This window comes from Stegodyphus dumicola, chromosome X2 (assembly GCF_044657685.1).
Source record: "Stegodyphus dumicola isolate Sdum_Otavi_A_Nest chromosome X2, ASM4465768v1".
Classification (NCBI taxonomy): Eukaryota; Metazoa; Arthropoda; class Arachnida; order Araneae; family Eresidae; genus Stegodyphus; species Stegodyphus dumicola.
The window spans coordinates 6,907,447-6,931,536 of NC_140781.1; the positions used below are offsets into that span (position 1 = coordinate 6,907,447).

At 32.6% G+C, this 24,090-nt stretch overlaps 1 protein-coding gene across 2 annotated transcripts in view; it reads right to left on the bottom strand.

Moving 5' to 3' along the window:
• Window positions 1–24,090, bottom strand: part of LOC118195362 (solute carrier family 4 member 11-like) — an 842,086-nt gene that overhangs the window by 258,076 nt on the left and 559,920 nt on the right. For both annotated transcript variants that reach the window (XM_085809451.1, XM_085809450.1), the window contains exon 4: window positions 6,135–6,204. In XM_085809451.1, the coding sequence (XP_085665577.1) occupies window positions 6,135–6,204 (70 nt within the window). The remainder of the gene's footprint in view (window positions 1–6,134; window positions 6,205–24,090) is intronic.

Below are 24,090 nucleotides of genomic sequence, written 5' to 3' on the forward strand. Positions count from 1 at the left end.
ACAAGAGCGATGGAAGAACAATTAAGACAGCTAGTGACAGACTTTGCTGCATTCCAAGAAAAGAGGTAAGGCACCGTCAATTCAGTTAATGAGAAGATGAAGGCTGAAATGAAAGCCAGACTGGCTGAGATAAAAGTTGGATATGAGGAGATAAAAGCTGAATATGAAGAAATGACAGCTCAGACGTAAGCCGGACAGGAAGAGATCAAGGCCGGACGAGAATGAGGTGCAAGAGCGGCTCCGGCGGATGAAAGTGGAGCTTGCAGAAGAAACTGGAGGCATAAAAGAAGATGTGAACATGACATTAGTGGCATCTGAAGAATTAAAAAAATCAAGAAATGAAGGATGAAACATCTAGCGAGATTAAAGACAGAGATCGAAAAGAGGAAGAAATGAAAGACGGGAAAGAAGTTCCTGATTCTCATGAGCCTGAAGCAGAAATGGAAGAGCGTGAAAATGCGACTGTTAAGTTGGTACAAACTGATAGTGAAGTCGCAGGCAGCAAATGTTGAACCATCTGAAAGTGCATCTGATGCAGAGATGGGAGAAGCTTATGTACAGCTTAAGCAGTGTGCTCCAGTATAGCAAGAAAATTCACGAACTTCACAAACTAAGTGTGTCTCTTAATACAAGTTATACAAACACAAAACACTTTTACAGTCGTCGAAAAACTACGACAAACATGCTGAAACAATCAGCAACACAGGCTTCAGGTTATAAAAGTGAAGACAGCTTTACGGCAAAGCACTAGAGTACAGCCAGGTTCGGTCGTTTCCGGAACTCAACGTTATTCTGGAGACTCTCCACGCTACAATTCGCGATGCACTCGACCATAGCCTCAAAGATGCGCACCCTCCATGCACCAACTGGACAGTAGACTGACGATAAAATTCGATAGACTATCAGACACTCGATGGACTCGCGATCGACTGAGATATTCTGACGAGACACACTAGATTGATAGATTAGATACATTAGCTGTCTTAATTGTTATTCCATCGCTCTTGTCACTGGCATTCACTCTCAAACCCCACTCCTGACATCAGTTGTTGAGTGCGGGCTCGTGGATTTGGAGGGATTAACGATAACACTTGATGAAGAATTAAAACACAATTTATTTGTCAGTATTACACAGGAAAGTTCAAAGAAACGTTTACAGGCGTCGAAAAACTACGACAAACATGCTGAAACAATCAGCAACACAGGCTTCAGGCTATCAGGCTATAACGGTGAAGACAGGTTCACGGCAAAGTACCAGATGCACCCCAACTGGACAGGGAACTGACGATAAAACTCGATAGACTACGAGACACTCGATAGACTCGCGATCGAGTAAGCGATTCTGACGAGACACACTAAACTCGCTAGACTACGCGCTGACTCTCCGCGTACGAGCAGGATTTATATAGCTTTTGGCTTGCGTTAGAGAACATTGTGTGCCAAACCGGTAAGAATTCGTTCCAGAAGGTTGTCCATCCGTCAATCGCATAGCGCCAATTTTGTCGCCAAATGGGTGATTTCTCTCCAAATATGGCAACCCGGCCTCCCCTTGATATTTTTTGGCGATCCTAAACTTGCTTTGTGAGGAAGCTATCTTACTGCGGTTGGACATGTCAGATTTACCCATGACTTTCTGCTTTAGTGAATGCTACTGAAACGTCTTTTGCTTTGGGAAAAAAACAACTTCGGAAAGTAGACAGCTTCGAATAATATTTGACCTTGCGACGAGTACTCTCTCCCTTGATCTTGGATTTAACATTCTACTGGGTGCGCCTTTCGCTACTTCATAAATTTATTAAATTGCATTAAATCAAAAACCAGATTGATTTTACGAAAAATATTTATATATATGATTTTAACTTTTTTTTACGTTTTCCTATATCCGCGCAACAACGTTATTGCTGGCATGTTTTCTTTTTATTTATATCACTCTCAATTCTATTAATAGCTTACGGTTATCCCAAGGAGTTTAAAGCATTTACGTTCCGTTTCTGCTTACGAATTTTATATTTTAAAAAACCATTTTGTAGTTTGCATGAGCTAGTACAATTGCTACTTTCTGCTATTCTGAATTCATTAATACGTCATCTCTTTGGAAAATTCTCAACAAGTTAAATTTCTTATTATTTGAAATTCATGTTTCGGCTTTCTTTTTTTACAACAAATAACATGCATTTAAATATTTCTGAAGTATTACATCAAAGCAATTTAAAACCTGGAACAGAAGTAATGTTAAAAATATTATCTAATCTGCAAGTATGATTGAGAAAACTTAAAATATGGTTTAAGAAAAGGAAATCAGCTGTGGTTGAAAGAAAGAAATACAAATTAGCAATATATTGTAGATATAATCTTGAGCTCAGTAACTCAATTTATTTAATCTTTAAAACATTATTGCAAAATATATTAAAACCCATGTACTAACAATTCGCGATTTTATCGTCAAATGGATTTATTTTGTCTTCAAATTTGAGAATTCATTATTTTTTCTTCCTCGCTTTGGTTCTCGCTCAGATTGTTAAAACTGCTTGAGTATCGATTGAACATCAAATAATTTCCTTTCCTCAATTATATTTTTTTCTGCCCTTATAATGAAACGCTGCAGTTTCAATTAAGATTTCTCTCGCTTTAAAAAGTGTAATGTCCGCAAGTTAAACTTCTGCTTCATCGTAAAAATTCTCGTCAAAATTGAGACAGAAAAGACATTACGTTAAAATGAAGTGAGACTTTGTTAGCCCCAAAGAACGTAAATGACCAAAATTTTAAATGAGAGGCCGAATTTTGTTTTAAACGACAGACTTGGTTTGTGATTACGGTTTCTTTGTTCTTAAACTTAATAGTAAATTATTAATGAATCCCTTTTATCATTATAATACTACAAAAAGACAAGATAAGTGCATTTTATAGTTAGTTAAATAGTAGGAAATTTTGTGTTCCATTAGAACTGAAAACTGAATTTTACTGAAGCCCTTAACAATTTATATTTTCAGAGAAGAAATAGGACAAAAGGGAACAAGTAAAAAATTCAGAAATTTTAACAGGCAAACTTCAGTTAGATCCCGATTTAAACCAAGTAATTCTATTAAATGCAACACTTTTATTAACTTCATTTTGGAAGTATTTTCTCATTTTCTTTATTGGCGTTCTTCAAGTCTAATGCAGGTTATGTTATCGCAGAACATCAGTTATAGACAAATTATTTCTTAAATCATTATACTTTATTAGTATATGCACGCCATCGGTAAATGTGTTTATCATTACCAGAATCATAAGTACAGTAGGTTATTCTTCTAATCGGTTTTATTAATTTTTAGTAAGAGAAAATGTATGCCGAAAAGATCTGAACAGAATTTCTGTACCCTGCATGTTACCTAGTACCTTAACGGCCTCTAGTTTTAATTTTCTTTGATTTACATTTTAGGTTCACAGATTAAAATTCCTAGAAATAAAAATCCGGAAACGTATTGATTTGAATTAGCATTAATGTTGCAAATCATTGAGAGCCAACTTCTGTTCACACGAGGGCCAATATAAGATGCACTTCGTAACGTGAGCGACATAATATGTTTTATTTTACCTATATTTTTGAATACACCGTGGAGTAAAAAATCGAAATTATTTCAAACTAGTTAACATGATTAACATAAAATTATTTTTATGAACTGTTTTGCTAAGAGAAATACTCCGATTCAAGGTGCCCGCCGAAAACATCGCGGAGAAAACGTTGTCCTACAAAACATCGTGGGAGAAAACATCGCGGCTCTAAAACACCGTGGTACAAAATATAGTCGTCGAAAATAAAGTGGTTAAAATTTCTGCAGTTTAAAAAGATCGTTGTTGAAAATATCGTAGTAAAAAAATAAAACACATATAAATCATTACATTACGATCGCAGACGCACGTTTATCAGGATTTAAAAGTTGTAAATGCATATTCGCATAGTGATTTGTGAGATAAAGAAGCAATGATGAATATTTTTATTTTTATATTTCATGTTTTTGAATTAACTAAAAATTCTTGCTGAAAAAATAAGAAAGATATTAAAAAATAAGGCTAGGTATAGCAGTTAAGACAATTTTAAACTAACATAGTTAACTAATAAAGATATTAATTAAATAATCTCTTTTGTTAAGTTTTATTGGCATTTTTCATGCAAAACATAGTCTAAAAAAGATTAGGAAAAAAAAGATAAATAACTGCATGTGGTTACAACTATTAAAATTGTTTAATTAATTTTCAAATAATAAAATTATGTCTACTGCTATAAGTAGTATTAGTTTTCTAGTCATTTTCAGTTTCTGAATGCTTAAATTTCCTCCTTAATTTTTCAGCAAAAATTTAGGTTAATTCAAATAATTAGTTAAATCAAAAATTAAAAAAAAATCCTCATCTTTTTTCATCATCCACATCAATGTGCAATTATGCTTTTACAACTTTTAAAGCCTGAAAAACATATTTTTGCCATGTTATTGTCATACGATGATTTTGCGGGTGCTTTTTTACCACGATATTTTCGACAACGTCTTTTTAAACTGCGAAATTCTTGAACCGCTTTATTTTGGACAACGATGTTTTGTACTACGATGTTTTAGAATTGCGATGTTTTCTCCTTGCTGTGTTTTTTCTCAGGGTGCTTTGTATGACGACGTTTTCGCCTTGCGTAGTTTTCTTCACGACTTTTTTTCCCGCGATGTTTTCTTCTGAAACTAGATTCAAGTGCAAGATAATAATAAAAAAAAAAAAAAAAAAAAAAAAAAATAACAGATGCCATTTTGAATACATTTGTCAGCAAAATGTTTACATCTTTAAATTGCAATGCAGTTAATTTGAACACCAGGGACATCTACTTTTAGCAACAAATTCACGAAAGCAGTTTTCGAAATTCGCCATCAGTGCTTCTGTACATTGTGCATTATCAGAAAAAACGTGAAAATGTCGCACTCTGTAACATTTTGTTAACCTTGCCAAAAGCCACTATTCGGCTACCATTGTAATAAAGAATTACTTTTAATAAGAAAACAGAATACGATTTCGTCTCGTTAGGAATTTGAAATTAGCAATTATGCAATGTTGAAAATACGCAGCGTTATTTTTGGAACCTGCTTTCATTTAAATTGTAAAATTTCATTGTTCCTGTAATAATTAATACTTTTTTTCTAATATTTAGCTGCGCATTTTACATGCAGCAAGAATATAAGGAATTAAAGTATCCTCAGTGTTTTGATTTCTTGTTATAAATTAATTAATGATGCAAATTTGTATCGATATTTTGTTACAATTAAATAAAGACAAAGCAATAGATAAAACTTTTGAACTTCCTATTCTAGAAATTTTATTTTTCCTTTTTAACTATACATGTCATTTTGTTTACAACTTGAGTTCATCTTTCATTGGCATTCGAGGAAGAAGAGTTGATCTACAAGATGAGATAAAAGATATTAACGCTAGAAACCATAAAACATACACACAACGGCCCATCTGTTTTCTTTTACTTCAGGTTTTTTAAAACAGGTAAGTCTACTTTCTCAGTGCAGAGATTGATGTGCGTTTTCATGGACTTAATATCAGATGAGTTCTGCATAAATTTAAACCTTTAAATATATCTAATGAAAATAAACTAACGATCAAAGGGCTGTACTGCGCCAAATATTTTCTAATTTCATTTTACTCTGAAGACTGTGAAACTATAAATACTATAGTTAATAGAAACCTTTTCTCCATGAATTAAATCTGGGTCTTCAAAATATTTTCAGGGAAAAAAAGGGAATCACAATATAATTTGAAATGCCTTTATTTTTATTCATGTGATAAACAAGATGTATAGTTAAAAAATAAAAATAACATTTTAATATATTTTTTTGGTCAGTGAGCTGTCTTATTCCTTAATCTTTCAAATCAGTTTTAAAGAGATAACTTTTCCTCTTAATAATGAAAATAAATTACCGTTTTAGAAAGTGAAAAAAAAATGTCATTCTCCCTTTATAAATTTAACCTTGAAATAATTTCATACACATTTTTTTTAAACAACGCTGTCTTTTTTTAATTACATTAATGTAGTCGAAACAGACTGGAGACCAAATGTATAGTTAAGCAAATATCAAAAGATTAGAAAGTTACTTATATAACTAACTCACCTGAGTCTTCGGTGAATATGGCCTCCTTAGCCTCGGCAATGGTTATGAGAGACTCTCGACTGTCTAGCACCTGCAAGCAAAAATAAAGAACTTTAAATATATGAATTGTGCGACACATAATTATTGAAACTTGTAATTAAGGGAAAACGTTTCTTAGGATTACTCAAACACCATTTATAGATGAAAACCCATACAGAGTATGCCCTTGCCGGGATTTGAAACACGGACCGCCTGAGTTACTAGCTTGGCAATCTCACCACTTACCCCTCAAAAACATGCACAAAAGAATACTATAATTCTTTACGTATGTGCAAAGTGTATTTTAAAAGCAGTTATGATATTTATGAAAATAAGATTTGATACACTTAACAGGTAACGAATTTAAGATGGGAAATATCACATACGGTGTAAATGAGAGTGAGACAACTAAGGGCTTTGTCTGGCAATATTGGGATAAATTTTTGTACTTAAAGCCTCATCATGTATAGAAATAATAAAAAAGGAATTATATATTATATATCTGACAGATAGATATGCAAGCAGATACATACATTTTATATATATAATCAACATCTAACAAAAATCACAATGCGGTTATTTTTATATCTTTGAAAAATTAATACAATAATTTTACGTTCCCAGCAAATATTCGCCTTTTTTATGTATATATTCTAATTCTGATAGAAATCTAATTTCATCTTGTGTGCGGGGCTAATATTATGTCAATACTTTCTGTGTCAGTCGCCCTCGAAATCGATATAGAGCTGTACAGTCATTAGGATTTTTTGATTTTGGAGACGTGAATAATGAGCAGTGCCCTCGCCGAGTCTCGAACATAAAAACCTGGACCTCTCAAATACGGGCCGAGTGGGCTATCGTTACACCCCGAATGCATGTTAGAATGAGGGAAAAAATACCTTATATTCTATGCTTTTTAAAGAGCGATTGCGGATTAGGGAATCCACTCGCAAAAGCCTGGTGGCGAAGAGTTATCGTCCACCACATTTTAGTTCGGGCGCCACTGCAGAGTCATTAGGGGTTTTTTTTTTTTATACGAACGACGGGAAAAATGAGCAGTGCCTTCCCTGGGATTCGAACCTGGTCCTCTTGAATACGCTCCGAGTGTGCTAACCGTTACACCCCGAAAGCACGCTGGAAGGAGGGAGAAGATACCTTATGGAGCTTTATTTAAAATTTACCCAAGTTTATTAATTATATACCACTTCCCTAGGATTTCGTTGACTGGTAAATTTCAGCTATTCAGAACATTAAAAAAAATCTATGTTCTCAAAAGCTGAAATAATTAGAAATGTGCATTCAGCATCAAGTTTCAGTGCGTTTCCAAACGTACTTTAATTATTACCATTAAAAGAACATCTTTTAGCAAAGTATTTGTTTGAAATGTAGAAGTAACTATTATTTTTGTTAACTACATTATTGACTTTAGGTTAGGTAACAGTAAAGATAAACAGCCGTGGTCCGTTATTTAATCCTATTCTTTTTCACTCAATGCAAAAAAATAAAGATATTATAACTGCGAGGAATATTTCTTTCTTCCATTTTTAAACACCTCGGAAGAAGCTTAATGAAGGTTATTATGATGTTAAAGACGTTATTATGACGTTTTCGTTATGGCTCATGTAGGGTTTATTATTGGCAACAGCTTGCGATGAATTATATACGCGATAAACTGACACTGTTTTGAAATGAGGATGAATATGATGTTTCATTGATTTTATAATATTGTTACGAAATGCCCAACTGTGATAAGATAACTTCTCTGAAAAGCGGGTTTTGGGTTGGCAGAAAATGGCAAGGAACGGACATTTGGCGACAAACTTAACAATATGCCATAGACGGAGCGAGAACATTCTAGAACGAATTCTTATATGTTTCCCAGAGAATGTTCTCGAATCCAGATCAAAAGCTATAAATACCCTGTCGGTACGCAGAGGAGCAGTTAATCGTGAAGTGTATCTTGAGAGTAGCAGAGAGTGTATTGAGTTCAGCAGTAGTGACCTTTCAGAGATTAGCTTAAGAGCGATCGACCGAGTCGGGAGCTGCACTTAATAGTTTGCTGTGAAGCTGTCCTCACCGTTATAGCCTGATAGCCTGAAGGCTGTGTTGCTGATTGTTTCAGCCTGTTTATGGTAGTTTTTCGACGCCTGTAAACGTATCTTTGAACTTTCCTGTGTAATACTGACAAATAAATTGTGTTTTAATTCTTCATCAAGTGTTGTCGTCAATCACTCCAAATCTACGAACCCGTAGAACGCAACAATATTATATAAGTACGTTTCTCTCTCACTATCACGCAGCCAGTGGCATAGTGGTTAAGGGAGCTGAATGCCGGAAGTTCGACCGGGTTTGATGCCAGGCGAACGTGCTGGTTGCATGGTTGTTTTTCGTGATTTCCCAAATATATGAACCATAAACTAACCAAACAAACATTTTGCCAATTTTCACAGCTTTGCAGATAGTCAGGAAGAACCCAAATTTTTAATACTTTTAAGTTTAAATGATGTTTTATACTTTTGTGTTAATTTTTCTATTCTGTTCTATTAATTCACAATTCTATTATTGTGAATTAATAGAATAGAATAGTAGTCTCTTTCTGTAGGGAGATCAACTGGTTAGAATGTCATCTAGACTGGTTAGAAAGAATCTGGTATTCAAGCTTGAAAAAATCGTAGCTGAAGGAGTTCTTGGAAGGTCAGTCAAATTGGTTTTAGTTAATTCTAACTTAAATTTGGATGAAGAAGGTCTACAATTTATTTATCATAAAGGTATAAAAGTCTTCTATATTAAATTCTGCTTGTTTTGAAATTTTTCATGACGGTCGCTATTTGATTTTTTAAAAAATTTACTAACTCATGGTCATGCACATAGTTTTGCATTTAATGACATATCTTAAATATTGTAAAATGTTAAAATAATACATTTCACTTAAAAATGTGGTTTTAACAGTAAATTTTCTGTTCCATTTAATCATATCTATAAACACTGGTATACCTCACTTTTCAATAATCTATTATTTTGTGTATCTCTTTTACAACCAAGATCTGGCAAATGACTTGCTTTTCAACATGGTGTAATAATGTAATCTAATGGTTAAAATTTACTGTGAAACATGTCAAATTTAATGCATTATTCTTTTATAGAAATTTGAAGGATCGTCAGTTATAAATAAAAGAGAAAGCTGCTGGAATGGCAACATCAGAAAAAAAAAGATCGTGAGTTAAATTATAAAAATTATTAACGATCTTGAATTAAACTATAAAGAAAACTTATTTTCTCAACACAAATTTAAAATACTTGAAATAGTATTAATTTAATATTGTATTACTAACTTCCGATAGTGTTTGTTTTGAATAGAAGCTGTGTTACTGTTTTATTTTTGGGTTACTCTATTTATCAGACTCTCTCTGTTTTAATTCTGAGCAGCATTTTCGCTAAGGGGGCGAATGTGCTTCCCGTGGAGGGACTTGTAAGGATCGTCAGTTATAAATAAAAGAAAAAGTTGTGTTTTCTAAAATGGCAATATCAGAAAAAAAATTATCAATTAAAAAAATAGAGAGACAGCGCAGAGAACGGAATGAGAAGTGAGCGCCGTTTACCGTATTTGTTATTAATCTCTTTCCATCAATTTAAATTCTTTAGTAAATTGTAATAAAATACGTTGCTCGTTTTGTAAGAAAGTCTGGATTAATGGCTTCTGTTATTTGGGGTATCTACAATCTCTTCGGCCATCCACCATAAATAAGAAAATTCTACTGGCGCAGTCGGTACCATACCGACCATACCGCGCACACCATATTTAAAAAGCCTATCCGACGAAGACTGCTAAAGATTTACTTTTCGAAATAGGGAAAACCAAATTCATAACAGTTCTCGATTTAACCAAGGGATATTGGCAAATCCCGATGAAAGAAGGAGCTAAACCTTACAGAGCATTTGTCACTCATTCTGCCCATTACCAACGGAAAGTTCTCTTCGGTTTGAAAAATGCTGGGAGTACCTTTCAAAAATCTATGGATAAGGTACTTGCAAACCATAAGAAGTACTGCCGTTTATACATTGATGATGTGGCACTATTTTCTGACACCTGGCATGACCATCTCTCTTATATATCAACCAAGTGTTTCAGACTCTGAGAAACGTATGTCTAATCACAAGTCTAGAAAATGTGATTTTGGAAGGAGTCACGTTAAGTTTCTAGGTCACGTAATAGGTTCTGACACTCACTCCAGATCCTGAGAAAGTCGAAGTCATCCGGAATATGTTTAAACCTACTACTAGAAAGGAATTCAGATGTCTTTTAGGACTAGCAAGTTACTAAGGGATTATACCCCAAAGTTTCTGAAATAGTTTTGCCTCTAACAAATCTTACAAAAAAATAGAGTTCCAAATAATATTCCATGGGACTCTAAAATAGAAGCCTCTTTCAACAAACTTAGAGAAGAGCTGATTAAAATGCCATCCCTGTATACTCCAGACATCGATCAGCCCTTTCAAATCTATACAGATGCATTTGCGTTTGCAGTTGGAGCGTGTTTAGTTAAAAACGATGAACAGGGCAAAGAAATGCCCATAGCACATTTCAGCAAAAAACTAACTCCCTGTCAAAAATGATGGTCAACCATCGAAAGAGAGGCGTTTTGTGTCATCAAAGCCTTGAAAAAGTTCGACACTTGGATTTTCGGTGCCAAAGTACAAACTGAGTCTGACACAATCCCCTCACCTACTTGACCCAAGTGCCCCACATGGTGCTTGCTAAACTGTCTCATTAGGCGTCAAACTGTTGTAACTTAACGTTACAACATAACTGTGACCTACCGCAAAGGCAGTTAACACGGAAATGATGATACATTATCAAGGTTATTCGTAAGAAAACGACGAAGTTAACTCGTAAAGAAAAATTAAATTATAAAGAAAATTTATTTTCGTAACACAAATTTAAAATACTACTAATAATATTAATTTGATATTGTAGTATTAACTTTCGATAGTGTGTATATGTTATATATCTACATAATTTCACATTCACTTTTATGCTAGTATGTGTTCATTAAATCATTTTATTTTGGGAAGCTGCATATTTTGGAGCTCTGACTTATATATTTTATTGTTTTGAATAGAAGCTGCGTTGCTGTTTTTGTTTTTGGTTACTGCATTTTTCTGCCTCTCTCTGTCTGAAATCGGAGCAGCATTGTCTCTAAGATGGCGAATGTGCTTCTCGTGGAGGGGCTTGTAAGGATCGTCAGTTATATATAAAAGAAAAATTGTGTTTTCTGGAATGGCAACATCAGAAAAAAAATGTGAATAAAAAAAATAGAGGGACAGCAGGTGCACTAGAGAACGGAAGCAAACGGGAGCGTTGTTTACCGTATTTGTAATTAATTTCCTTCCATAATTTAAAATTATTTTGTAAATATTAATAAAATATGTTGTTGATTTTGTAAGAAAGTCTGGATTAATTTCTTCTGTCGTTTGGAGTATCTACGATCTCTTCGGCGATCCACGATAAAGAATAAAGTTCTACTGAAATTTATTCATAATGTGTTCAGTAAGTGTGTTTCATCTCTTAAAATTGCTTAAGTAAATTTGATGTACTTGAATTTAGTCAAAAATATGCCACATTAAGGTTACGTTTTAAACTAATTTAAAATTTTCATTGCCTTAATATCTCCAATAATCGCTATCAGGAATATTATTTTAACTCGGATATTGTAATAATGTCCAAATTCCTTACTTTTTGATAGGTACTCCAAACGTGAAACGAGAAAGAAAAAAACTAAAATGTAGAAGTATATTTATTTCATAGGCTGTAAGAAAGGGAAAAATAGTGGACAGCAACACAAGCACTATTTACTATCTATCCGCAGAGTGTGATAAATCCCGTAAAACAGAGATTTGCATGGTCAAATCCATGTTTCAATTAAGGGAAATGCATCCGCAGTCTTCTCATTTTCACTTCGATTAAGGATTCTGTATATACTACCATAAGAAATTTCTACTAGTTCACGCAGTGTTATACATCAATATTCATAGACAATTGTTGTGGCTATGTTTATTATAATCTTGTTCACAGTGATGGCTGGAGTGCCAAAACCCTCCTGCTTTGTAAACAAAACTCAAATCTTAATTTTTGCACACTGCTCTACTGGTGTTTAAACCACTGAAATGTTGATTATGGTAGAACATCTTCATCTATTCCTGTTACAGCACAAAATACACTTCTGTCGTAGATTTCTGCAGATAAACTAAAATGTTTAAAATTGCATATTGTTTATCATGATCAGATTTTATTTTCTGCACGTGGCTGCCAATTACTTATGTATTGTCAGCAAAATGTTACTAGAAGCAGTTACATTATTTTTTACTTGCCAGTTTCATAAGACACATAATTTTTTTTTGCTCCTGCAAGATAACTTTGTGTTGCAAAATAAATTCATTCTCACTCTTTCGGACTTGCCTACACATTAAATTTAAAATAGTTTATGATTAGGTAAGATTTGATTTTGATAATTTTGTTCCTCTATTTGTCTTAGCAGCTTTACATGTTGATTCGCTATCCAGTTGCCTACCACTGGCTGATTGATAAAATTACTGACATGTTCAACTGGTGATTTGAGTTTAGTTCCTGATATCAACAAAAAAATTAAAAAGGCATACTCCATGTTTATTTTACTATAATTGATTAACCGAATAACTGCTAGCCTGTTTATAGATAATAAATGTTAAAATGTTTTGAATGCTTCCTTTAATTTGCATTCTTCTGGTATTTAATTTCATATATTTAATATTAATTTGTTCAAATTTAATTATGAATTATATTTACATATAGTAATTGCGAGTCTTTGTTTTTAGTTTAGGTGCTGCGAAAGACAGTGGCAAAGATGCATTTTATCATTCAAGAGTTCTTATATATGTCATTTTACATGGTTAAAAATGAATTATTTTGCAGGAATTTAAAGAAAATGTGATTAAGAGAATTAATAAAAACAATTTTGAATTTTGAAAAGTGTGTTTCCGCTGCATTTAATCATAAGATAGTGCCATAAATTTCTGAATGTGTTTATTTTTCATGCAAATAAATATGTTTATAAAAATTTGTCACATTAATAGCTGATGGAGGATTTAGCATTATTTTAAATATTCGTTAGAACATATTTAGTTGAACTACTTTTTGTAAAATCTGTCTGCAGATGAAATCACAAAGGTTAAGTGGTTAAATATTTTCTGTTTCCCAAGTCAAGAAAATTTATCTGTTAAATTAACCATACTTATACACTAAAACTGAAAGAATAATAAAATTTTCTTTGAACATACAAACATTTAAAGAAATTGGTATACGTAGAAAATTCTCAAAGTGCCACATATGCGAAACTGAAAAATGTTACATATGAAATATTTCATAAATAAAATGTAAATATTTCCACTGTTTCTAATTCTATTCCCTGAATCTTTTGTATATAGTCACAGATTAATGTAGCAGTGCTTCTCTCACTGTGATATAAATTCGCATATTTTGATTTCTCTTTTGAGACCAAATGAAAAATGAACATTCTCGTAAGCATTCAGAGTTGAATACAGCTCATCTCAAAATAAAATTAATTAATAAAATTGTGGAAAATTTTACACAGCATATATTAGGCAGAAAGAATAAACTGAATACACTTAGACGTATTAATAAATGGTAGAGTTGGTTGTAAAATAAAATGCCTTAATGGCATGGTAAACATACAGTAGATCTTCTTTTAGAGTTTTTTTGTATTGCATAAAATGCAAATTTAAATTTTGGCACTGATATTGATGTTTGTCTTATAAATGGCAATTATTGTTTTATTGTGCTTTGAAATAAATGTCTAGTAATAAAATACTGGATTAAATAACTTTTAGCATGTGCAAGATTTTACAAAGTTTAATTTGGTGCTGATTTCAACTGGCAAATTTCATTTTATTGAATTTTGCATAAACTAATACCAATGAACCAATTTTTTAATCCGAAAGGGCATTTAGTCTCGCAATGTGACTTCGTATCGTCCATTGTAAATTTATTTCACTTTCCATTCAAGTCTCTTGCCATTTGGCAAAATGTAAGAAATTTTTCTTTAAAATCTAATCTGTTACTGATTAACAAGCCAAGGTATTTGAAAGCAATGCACACAGTTCTTGACAGTATAATGTTTTTTGCTTTATAATCTGATTGATTGAAAATGCATTTAATTCATGATATATCTAATTAAACATGTAAGGATCCTAAGTTTTACTAACATTTATTTTATTTTAAAACTGTACTATCACTTCTTATTTTCTACTTCCGGCCAGAATTAAATGCTTTAACTTGTTTATAAAAATTGTCTTGCTAACGCCCAAGTACTTAAGTTGTGGCTTTTTGCCAAGCGAAAGAGAGAAGGAGTTTTATCAAGCAAGCCGCTTGCCACTGTAGTTTTACGAGTTTTCACTCTGTTGCTGGTTGCCTTTAAGGCCAGAGGTTTAGCCCTCTTGATATTTGCAGACGTATCGTAGTTTTAGCAGCTCGGCGTACTACATAAGTGCCTTTTTTTTAAATAAAGGCCAGTCTTAGTGTAGGCATTTGTATACTAATTCAAAGTTACTTTTTAGTTAGAGTTTTAGTTAGTAGTTTTTACATTCTTACGTTCAGACCACAAGTGGTTGGTCTCTGTATTCCGAAGTTCGGAAATACCTGTAAAGTATTGAAAATAAAGGGTTTCGTATACCCTTCCTGCTTGTGTTGTCTACTTCACACCTTCTTGAACATAGCTTGAGTAAGCTCCCTGTTCCTATTCAGGATCATTCATGTTACCAACGCAAATAAAGAGAAACACAAGTCATGACAAACACATTAAATATTTTTATGTAATTACACGATATATTTCTTCACTTTTCAAATATAGAGAAGATATATAACTTTCCAGAGTCAGTATCCTATAAAATGTTTCGCTATTTCCCCTACTCCATCTCTATTGATAATCTCCACTGATAAACTATATTAAACTTTTAGCCCTTTTGAGTGACTGCTAGCATCTGAGCCCTTTTAGATTAAAAAAACAATTTTATGTGTGAAGAGAAAGAATTTTAGAAGAGCTTCTTGACCTACCTTTCTGATGATGCAGAGAATTGTTAACAATGTCAAGAACAAAGTTTTTACAACTAAATATTAAATATATAAAAAAGCCTGCAGCATTTCCATGTTACAAAAGTACTTATTAATATTTATTTATTCTGTGGCTAGAAATTGATTTATTTTAAAAAATAAAATTTCCTTTCAACAGTTTCCCAACAGTCTCACCAAAAGACTAAAAATTCTTTGCATGTATTAAAGAAATATGATTAATTTAATCTGTAAAGATTATTAAATTTTTAATTTTATTATTGAATTTTTAATACAAATTAACTGAAATTAGGAACTAATTTTGTAGAATAATTTAATTGTGAATATATTGAAGAATTGAATTTTGGGTTATTGGATGTTCAAAAATGCTGGAAAGATTTTTATTATCTTAAAAATAAAAGCAAAATTTTCTCTTACAATAATTTGTATTAATAATTCCTTTTTAGTCCCTTGCTCAGTTTTAGATATATTTACAAATTATTAAAAAATTTGAAACTCAGATTAAAAAAATAAGTTGTATAAATATTCAGCAAACGGGAGCATGTATTTAGGAAGTTAAAGGGATATTCCGTGATATAGTAAATAGCATTTCAAACCCTGATAACATGCCATATACTGTCGATAGGACCTAGATAGGATGGCGTATGGATACACTGGGATGTGACATTAAGCACTCGGTAAGATGAGTTTATTAGGAAACTGAGATATTACGGGATGTCCTGAGGATGTAGTAAGTAAGACTTTGAATATTAATAACATCCCATACGTTGTCGATGGGATCTAGATAGGATGTCCTGAGGATTATAATAGCATGTGTTTAGGATGTTAATGAGATGTCCTGAGGATGTAGTTAGTAGGAGTTGAGATCCTGATAACATCTCGTACGCTGTCGATGGGATTTAGGATGTTCTGAGGATATACTGGTATATGACATTAGGCACTCGGGAGGATGTGTTTAGGAGTTTCGGGGGATATTCCGCGATGCCCTGAGGATGTGTGCTTATCCCGCGAGCAACATCCTCAGGATATCCTGAGGATGTTTTTGTGCTATGTGGGTATATTTTGTATTTATTTTGACAATCATTAGGTCGTTTCGACATGAGAAAGGCATTATCTAACTTAATGTTGCTCTTTAAATACCTAGCAAGGTTTTGTTTGTGAGATATTGAGAAAATTTTTACATCTAGTATTTAATATATTTACACATTATAGTTGCAGCATTTGCGCACTATTAATAGGTATTATATTTATTTAAATTTTGTAAATTATTTATCTTTGGTTTTTATGCCGTTTTTATTGTTTCACACACACACTCATATATATAAATGCAGAAATGCCGAGAAAAGACGTAAGATATGTTGATGCCGTAGCACGTAGTTATGTTAATCTATAATGAATAGGTAATTTGGCAACAGAGGCAGATAAAAACTTCATTTCATTTTCAGTAAACATGTTGCGACCAATACAATTGTGATAGAAAGAAAAGCACAGCGAAATGCCGATCAAGCAGCACAGAAGATAGAGGCGAAGAGCACATTTATCCAATATGGTAGCCTGTTAAGAGAAATGCTTTCTTTTACTTAGGTTAGAAAGTTTTCAGTTCTAAGAGTTTAAGTTTCGAATAAGCTACGTTATCAGCGTTACGCAAGCCATGCGACATAGATTGATCTAGAAATGACGCAGTGCAGAAAAGTTATTACGAGAGGGAAAGACCAAAATTAAAAATGAGTTAAAAGCCTATTTCTGGATTAAATTATGAAGCTGATTTACGTATTTTTTATCTTACGTATACCCCACCTACAAAGAGAAAAAGGGGCTTAAAGAGAAAATGCCTTTTTGAGAAAAAATATTAGTGTGTTAGCGAAGCAATAGGAAAGTTTTTACAAGATTTACAATGTATAAGCAATGGGAAGGCATCAAGAACATAGCCTGTAGGTTTTACTGTGCCCCATCATTATTCATGAGTTCTCTCTTAGAAAATAGTTAAAAATTCAATTTAAAAATATTATAACAAGTTATAATTTCTAAGTAAATGTAAAGGACAATAAATTGACAAAAACATAATTTTGAAAGTTCTAGGCTCTGTTTTTAAAATAGCAGAAAAATGTCCAATGAAAAGTTTTTCAAAGTTTTTGACGAAATAGTTCTACAGAGTTCTTGACTGTTATGAAAATTTGAAATTATAATAAAGTTTGCGGGTAGTTAAATTAATTCTTATAGCAAATGCAATAATATAATAAAATATCTTTGATGATTAGTTGGCATGACGTCTCCAAACAAAATCAGCCTACCAACTTGCTGATGGTTGGGAGATTCTTAAGTACAATAAATCAAAAATCCGCCTTTCCTTCAAAAGGTTGTAGAGACATTAGGATTTTTTTTTTTTGGAAGGAGGAAATATAAAAAATAAAGTAGTTTCGAGCAGTCTGTAACTGAGCGATTACTAACCTTTGACTTTACTTCTAGTTATGCTAGGCCCTGCTTTCAGAAAAAAATTATAAATTATTACGGAGATTTTTTGCAATACGTAGATTGCATGTCTCTGTCTCTCAATATGTATATATATAGATATATATATATATAATAAACTAGAATGTCTCTTGTGGCACAAATTATAAAATATACTATAGAAATAATTGCAGCTCATGACGATGCAATAGGAAGCAGTCGTGGTAGAATTAATATTGCTTTTTATTTCTCGTTGATACACATTTGTAAGGCAACAAATTAAGAACTAAATCAGTACTGTTATATTTATTAAATATAGTTTTTGAAGCCATCATATACCAGTATGTTGATAGAGGTATAAAGTTAAAAGCGTGCGTCACCAATATGGGAAAAAAATGCCTGGTTAAAAAGGATTTGGAGTTTCATTTATAACTTTTGGTTTTATAATTCTGAATTAGCTATTTCATTCAGCGTTATGAAAAGCACTGATAAGGGAACATCAAAATTAAAACAAAGAATAAACTCATTAAAATAGTTCAAGTTCGAATTTATACCCATACATATATTTATATATATGGGGAGTAACAGAATTGAGGGTCACAACTTTAAGAGGTGATAGGATTTGGAAAAAATAACAGTTTTCGTAATATAATATCTTATGAAAAGTGAAATCTTAAATTCAAAATATAATAAGTTCGAAGAACAAGAAGTAATTTTAATCAAGGATATTTACAGTAAATAAAATCTAATATTTGGTAGAGCTGAGCAGATGAATGACCATCATATGCAACGCATGCATTGCAACGATGCTGATGTGATTGGCATAACGGGTAACAGAGTACGGGTAACAGAGTGGATATATATATATAAATATATTTATATACGTTTGGTGCGGCCGATTGCAACGAAAAAGGGAGGTGCACAACTACATGTTACAGCAGTCCCATATACAAGATTTCAACGTTCTACGGCTGCTTGTTGTTGAGTTATTCGAGATAGCATACGTATGTGTGTACCTCGCATACGGACGTTTGTATGTCGTATGTACGTACGTACGTATCTCGTCAAGCAAACAATCTCTTCTGAATCCATTTTAAACCCATTTTACAACCCGTTTTCTTTGGCAAAAAGAGTTCTTTATTCTGTCCTAACGTAGAGATGCCACTCAAAAATATCATTCAAATGGTTTCGAGAGCGGTTGAAATGCGTATCTTCGTTGAAATATAAAACCCGAAAATTTTCGCGATTACAATACTTCCTTTACTTAGCACAGGAAAGTAGAAACAGGAATTTGCTCAAATTAGTGAACGAAGCTGTATTCAGTTCAAGATACGAAGCTTTACGAAGATGTATTCAGTACAAGGTAAGTCTAAAAGGTCTAGACGATATTTGCAGTAGCAATAACTGATGTTTAAGTCATTTTATCAGTTTTGCATTTATAATCACTAGGAAATAATCTTGTAACTTTATCATTAGGATAACTAAAGAGGAAAGTTAATAAATTTATAACCGTAACTTTTATTAGAATGTAAGTATTATAGCTGAAGAAATCTTAAAAATTTAAGTATTTAAAATTACAAAGTACAGGCCATCTGTACCAAAAAAAAAAAAAAAAAAAAAAAAAAAAATTAATCTTGATTTTCTTAAAGTGGAGAGATTGACCGAAACAAAACAAAATTATAAACTAAAAGACGGCAGTAACAAACATTCGGCTTTGCCTCTGACAACAGCTAGTGTATAATCCTCAAAACAGTTAAGTTTAAGAATTAAAAAAAGAAGTACAGTTATAAGGTACAACCTTCTTAGCATGCTTTCGTGGTGTAGAGTTCGGCACACTCAGCGCGTATTCGAAAGGTCAAAAGGTAATGTTCAAGAACATCCACATGAAATAACTGATTCATTTTTCACTGAAATAAATCTGAATTTCATGTTCAAGGTATAAAGCAAAATTCAAACTGTACTAAAATAAGTATGAGCTTAAAGCGTATAAATTCTTGAGATCCTAAATAGTGTTTCGACCACTTTAAGCCTAATTTAGGTTGTTGTTAATTCACATGTTACTGTAATACTTCAGCTTACGCAAACAGTTCTGTATAGAGATTTTAATAAATATAAAAATTTTCTTTAATATTCTTCATATAATAATCCCATATATACTCTATAATAACTTTCTAATATTAGTCCATGATAACTTTGCGAATAGCAGATAATATTTTCTCTTATACGGATGGGTAAAGTAGTATACTATGAGTAAAATATTATTTTTCTCATTCATGTGCTTAATTAGAGGAAAGGGGCTTTTGTTAGAGATACTTATTGAGAGAAAAATATAATGCATGTTTATTGCATTTCTACTGTGATTCAAAGAAATTTGATAAAGCTTCAAGATAGAGCATTTTAATACGAAATTTTTCTGGATGCTGTAGACAAAAAAAAAAAAAAAAAAAAAAAAAAAAAATAACTGGAATTCCTTGATCTGATTTATTTTGGAATAAAGATATTTCAGGGATTAGCAGTATTAGCTCCAATTAGGCTCATTGACAAAAAATTACTTTTCTTTCACTTTCTCGGTATCTACCGAAGAAATTACATTGTTTTTTCTTTTGTTTATATTGCAATTAACTGCACACTTTTAAATGAAATTACTCAGATATCACAAAACCAAACTCATCATGAGAAGCACATGTCAGCATACCCTAATGACGGATGCAAAATCTGACCTCGATCAAAATGCATTTGATCACCATGCAAGCAATTTTGGCTTCTCGTTTGTTTTAATTAAAGAAAATCACAATAAGGCTAACTACCTAATGGAAGGGATGTGTTCTTAGTGGATTTTCTAAGGGAAAATGGTTCGTATACACGTTATATATTGTAGAAACATTAGGATTTTTTTGAAAGCAAGAGAAATGAAAAATTTGCAACAGCCTTCGCCAGTAATCGGACCAAGGACCTCTGGAATACCGGCCCAGCGTGCAGAACCACTACACCATGAAGGCACTCTAGGAAAGGGGGAGAAATACGTTATAATATAATGAAACCATTAAACCTCCAGTGTTTTGGCGGTTAGGGTTTAACTGAACACATTTCAAACAATGGTGTAAAGCAATGATTGATTGCATTATTAAACAATACTTACGATGCCCTTATTACATTGTGCCTCTTTAGTATGCAATTCAGTGTGTGTATACATATATATAAAATGTAAAATATTAAAGAAATCGAAAGTAAAATATTTAATGTATAGTCGGAGCTCAGGACTACAAAATGAGAGAATATAATCATAAAAGGTTATATAATGATTGTCACAAAATTAGACTTGAAGTTATATACTTTCGGTCTGATTTTTGTACCTCGACGATAACATTGTTCAATTCAACATAAAGTCCATTAAAAACTGATCAAATGTGTAAAAACAATAAATCTGAGTTACGTTCATAAGATTTATTTCTCACCAAATCAGAAAACTATAAACCACAAAGGCAAAGCTAAAATTAGAGACAAATATGCGTACTTTATGAAATGAATGAAATATTTTCAAAATAGGAAAGCTAATTAAGTTACATGTTATAGTATCTGTAAGGTTAAACTTGTGGAATAAAGAACACTCGTACAGCAAGTGAACAATTAAAAAGAACTCTATAAAAATCTTCTGGGCTGGAGTTGAATGCAATTTGTGATTGCCGTTAGTTTGTTATCAAAAGTAAATTATGCGAAATCTAGATAAATGCTTTAAAAAAAGTCTATTAACTTGTAGCCACAAATATTGCACAATTTTAATTTTAAAACTATGAACTCTGAAGAACCGCAAATAGTTACCTTCTGTAAAAAAAGTATTTTCATTAATCTTGTGCATTATTGAGAAGGCTTATAAATGCGAAGTAGAACATGTGTGATTTTGATGCCAAATTCAGGTGCAGCTTTTTTTCTTTGTAAGAAGGAAATAATTGATTATATAACTGGGAGGGAATCTAAACGCTAATGGTAGTTAAATTAAGAAAATAAAAATGCAAATTTAGGATTAAAATAATAATGAGTAAGCTTTAAAATAAACCAGAAAGATGTAAAATTCAATTCAGAGGTATAGTTACCTAAATGTGTTAAATGACATTAAAGGAAAATAATCAGAAATAAATTGCGCAAAAGTTAATGTAGTAGCGAAATATTCCCCTTATCACAGCTGCCGCAGATCTTGAAACTGCATAGACCCTTTTCCAAATCAAAGAATATGTATTTACATAATTTCCAAAATTGAAAAAAAAATTAGAATTCTATAAAACAACATCCAGTAATCACCTCCAGGAATATTTAATTGATCTAGTCATAAAGTTCATAAAGTCGTTCTAGAAGGTAATAATACAAAGTTTTGTGGTAATTTTGCAATGTAGAGATACATTTTCATTATTAAGACGTACATCCACACTGTTGTCGATTTTTTTCAAGGAAGCTATTTTAGTTGAAGCAAATGATTCTCGTTCTTGTGACACTGCTTTTAATTCTGCTTGCAAAAACCCTTTTAGAGCTATTAGTTTTCCGTTAAATCATACTGATGGTTTTGAAAAGAAAGAAGTTTGTATAAATTCAGTATTCCTAACTGATAAACAGGTAGTCGATGAAATACCCTGATTATTAGGAGAAATGAAAGAACCGAATATTTGAATGTACTGTAAACTATAATTTATTTTCAAAAGCACTTATACAAGAAAGGCTGTGTATAGTGGTATAAAGAAAGATAATACATAACTAGTAATTTACATGTAAGCAGCATACACACAGAGTAGTTTAGCTGTTAGCTGTAAGTTTACTCTGACAAAGGTTGGTTTCTAAATTAGAAGAATACTGACGAATGAACTTCATATTTTCAGACCACATTATTCATAGAAAAAGATTCTGATTCTTAAAATAGACTTTTTCTCATACGTCCAGGACTATGCTATCTGGATGTGATTTCGGAAAATATTCGCGAAATATCCAAATCGTGTTATATAAAACGATGGTATAACACCCGCGTTACATAGAGATAAAGCATAACCTTGCATAGTTAGTTTTCTTCTTCTAATATGGAGTTTTTAGTAGTGTTATAAGGTTTTTCTGGCGTGCCTTCGTGGTGCAGTGGTTCTGCACCCTGGGCCGGTATTCCAGATGTCCGTGGTTCGATTCCCGGCGAAGGCGACTGCTCATTTTTCATCTTGCCTCCTTCCTAAATACCTAATGTCTCTACAGTGGCACCCAAACTAAAAGAGTTTTGGATGAGGATTCTCCACACCCAGGATTTGGCGATTGGGTCCCCTAAAAATCCCAGTCGCCCTTTAAAGCTGCGTTCCCACTGGGGTTTATCTGAGCTAACGAACACAATTGAAGTAGCCGACCCATCTCCAAAACCAGTTTTTTTCCATAGGGCGGCAAGGTGAATAATCTGAACTGCAGGCACAGCGGAGCTAGTCGACACATGGAACTGACTCCGTTAGCTCAGATAAACCCCAGTGTAAACGGGCCTTAAAAGGGGGAGTATATAAGGTATTTCTCCCGCTTTCCTGACGTGCCTTCGTGGTGTAGTGGTTCTGCACCCTGGGTCCAAGGATAAATAGAAAGGGCTAGTTCATTCCTTTGTTCGACTCCTCGCCGGCGCGAGCCTAATGGGGGGAGTTAACCGGCAGTAATTTGACGTCACTGTGATGCACCTGTTCTGATTTCGAGCGTTTAAAACTTAGTTTCATAAAGCTGCGAGACAATTTTCTGGAGGTCGCATATCCCAAATTAATTTTAATCTTATATATTTGTTCCTAACAATGTAAATATTAAAAGTAATTTGTATGTATATAGTTTTAGTCAGTTTACCTTTTAAATTCTATACTGTAAAATACCGTTTATGTAATGTAAAATATCGTTTTAAATTCTATACTGTAAAAATTGTATGGCTTTTTGCGCTGTAGCAACTTGCCGTAACACTTATAGAAATAGGAAAAGAAGAGGCATTGTATTTCATGCTTTCCCAAAGGATAATTTGCTTTTGATAAAGGAATGGTAATAATAAATGTCAAAGACAAGATTTTATCAAGAGGGGAAGAATTCGCAGCGAACATTTTCTATGCAGTGTTTATGAAGATGATATGAAAAATCGCTTGTTTGGATAGCCACAAAAGAAACTGTTGAAAAATAAATAGTACTGTGCCGAAAGTAAATTTACCGTGTACAGTAAACGAAATAACACCAAGAAATCGGAGACATTTGAAAAGAAAACTAATGCGCTTTTGAAACATTATACGAATTAAGTCCAAAGAATTCATTTTGAGGCCGAAAACGAAATTGATGATGACAATAATAACTCAAATGTGAATGATTTTGAAATAAACTCATAACAGACAGTGT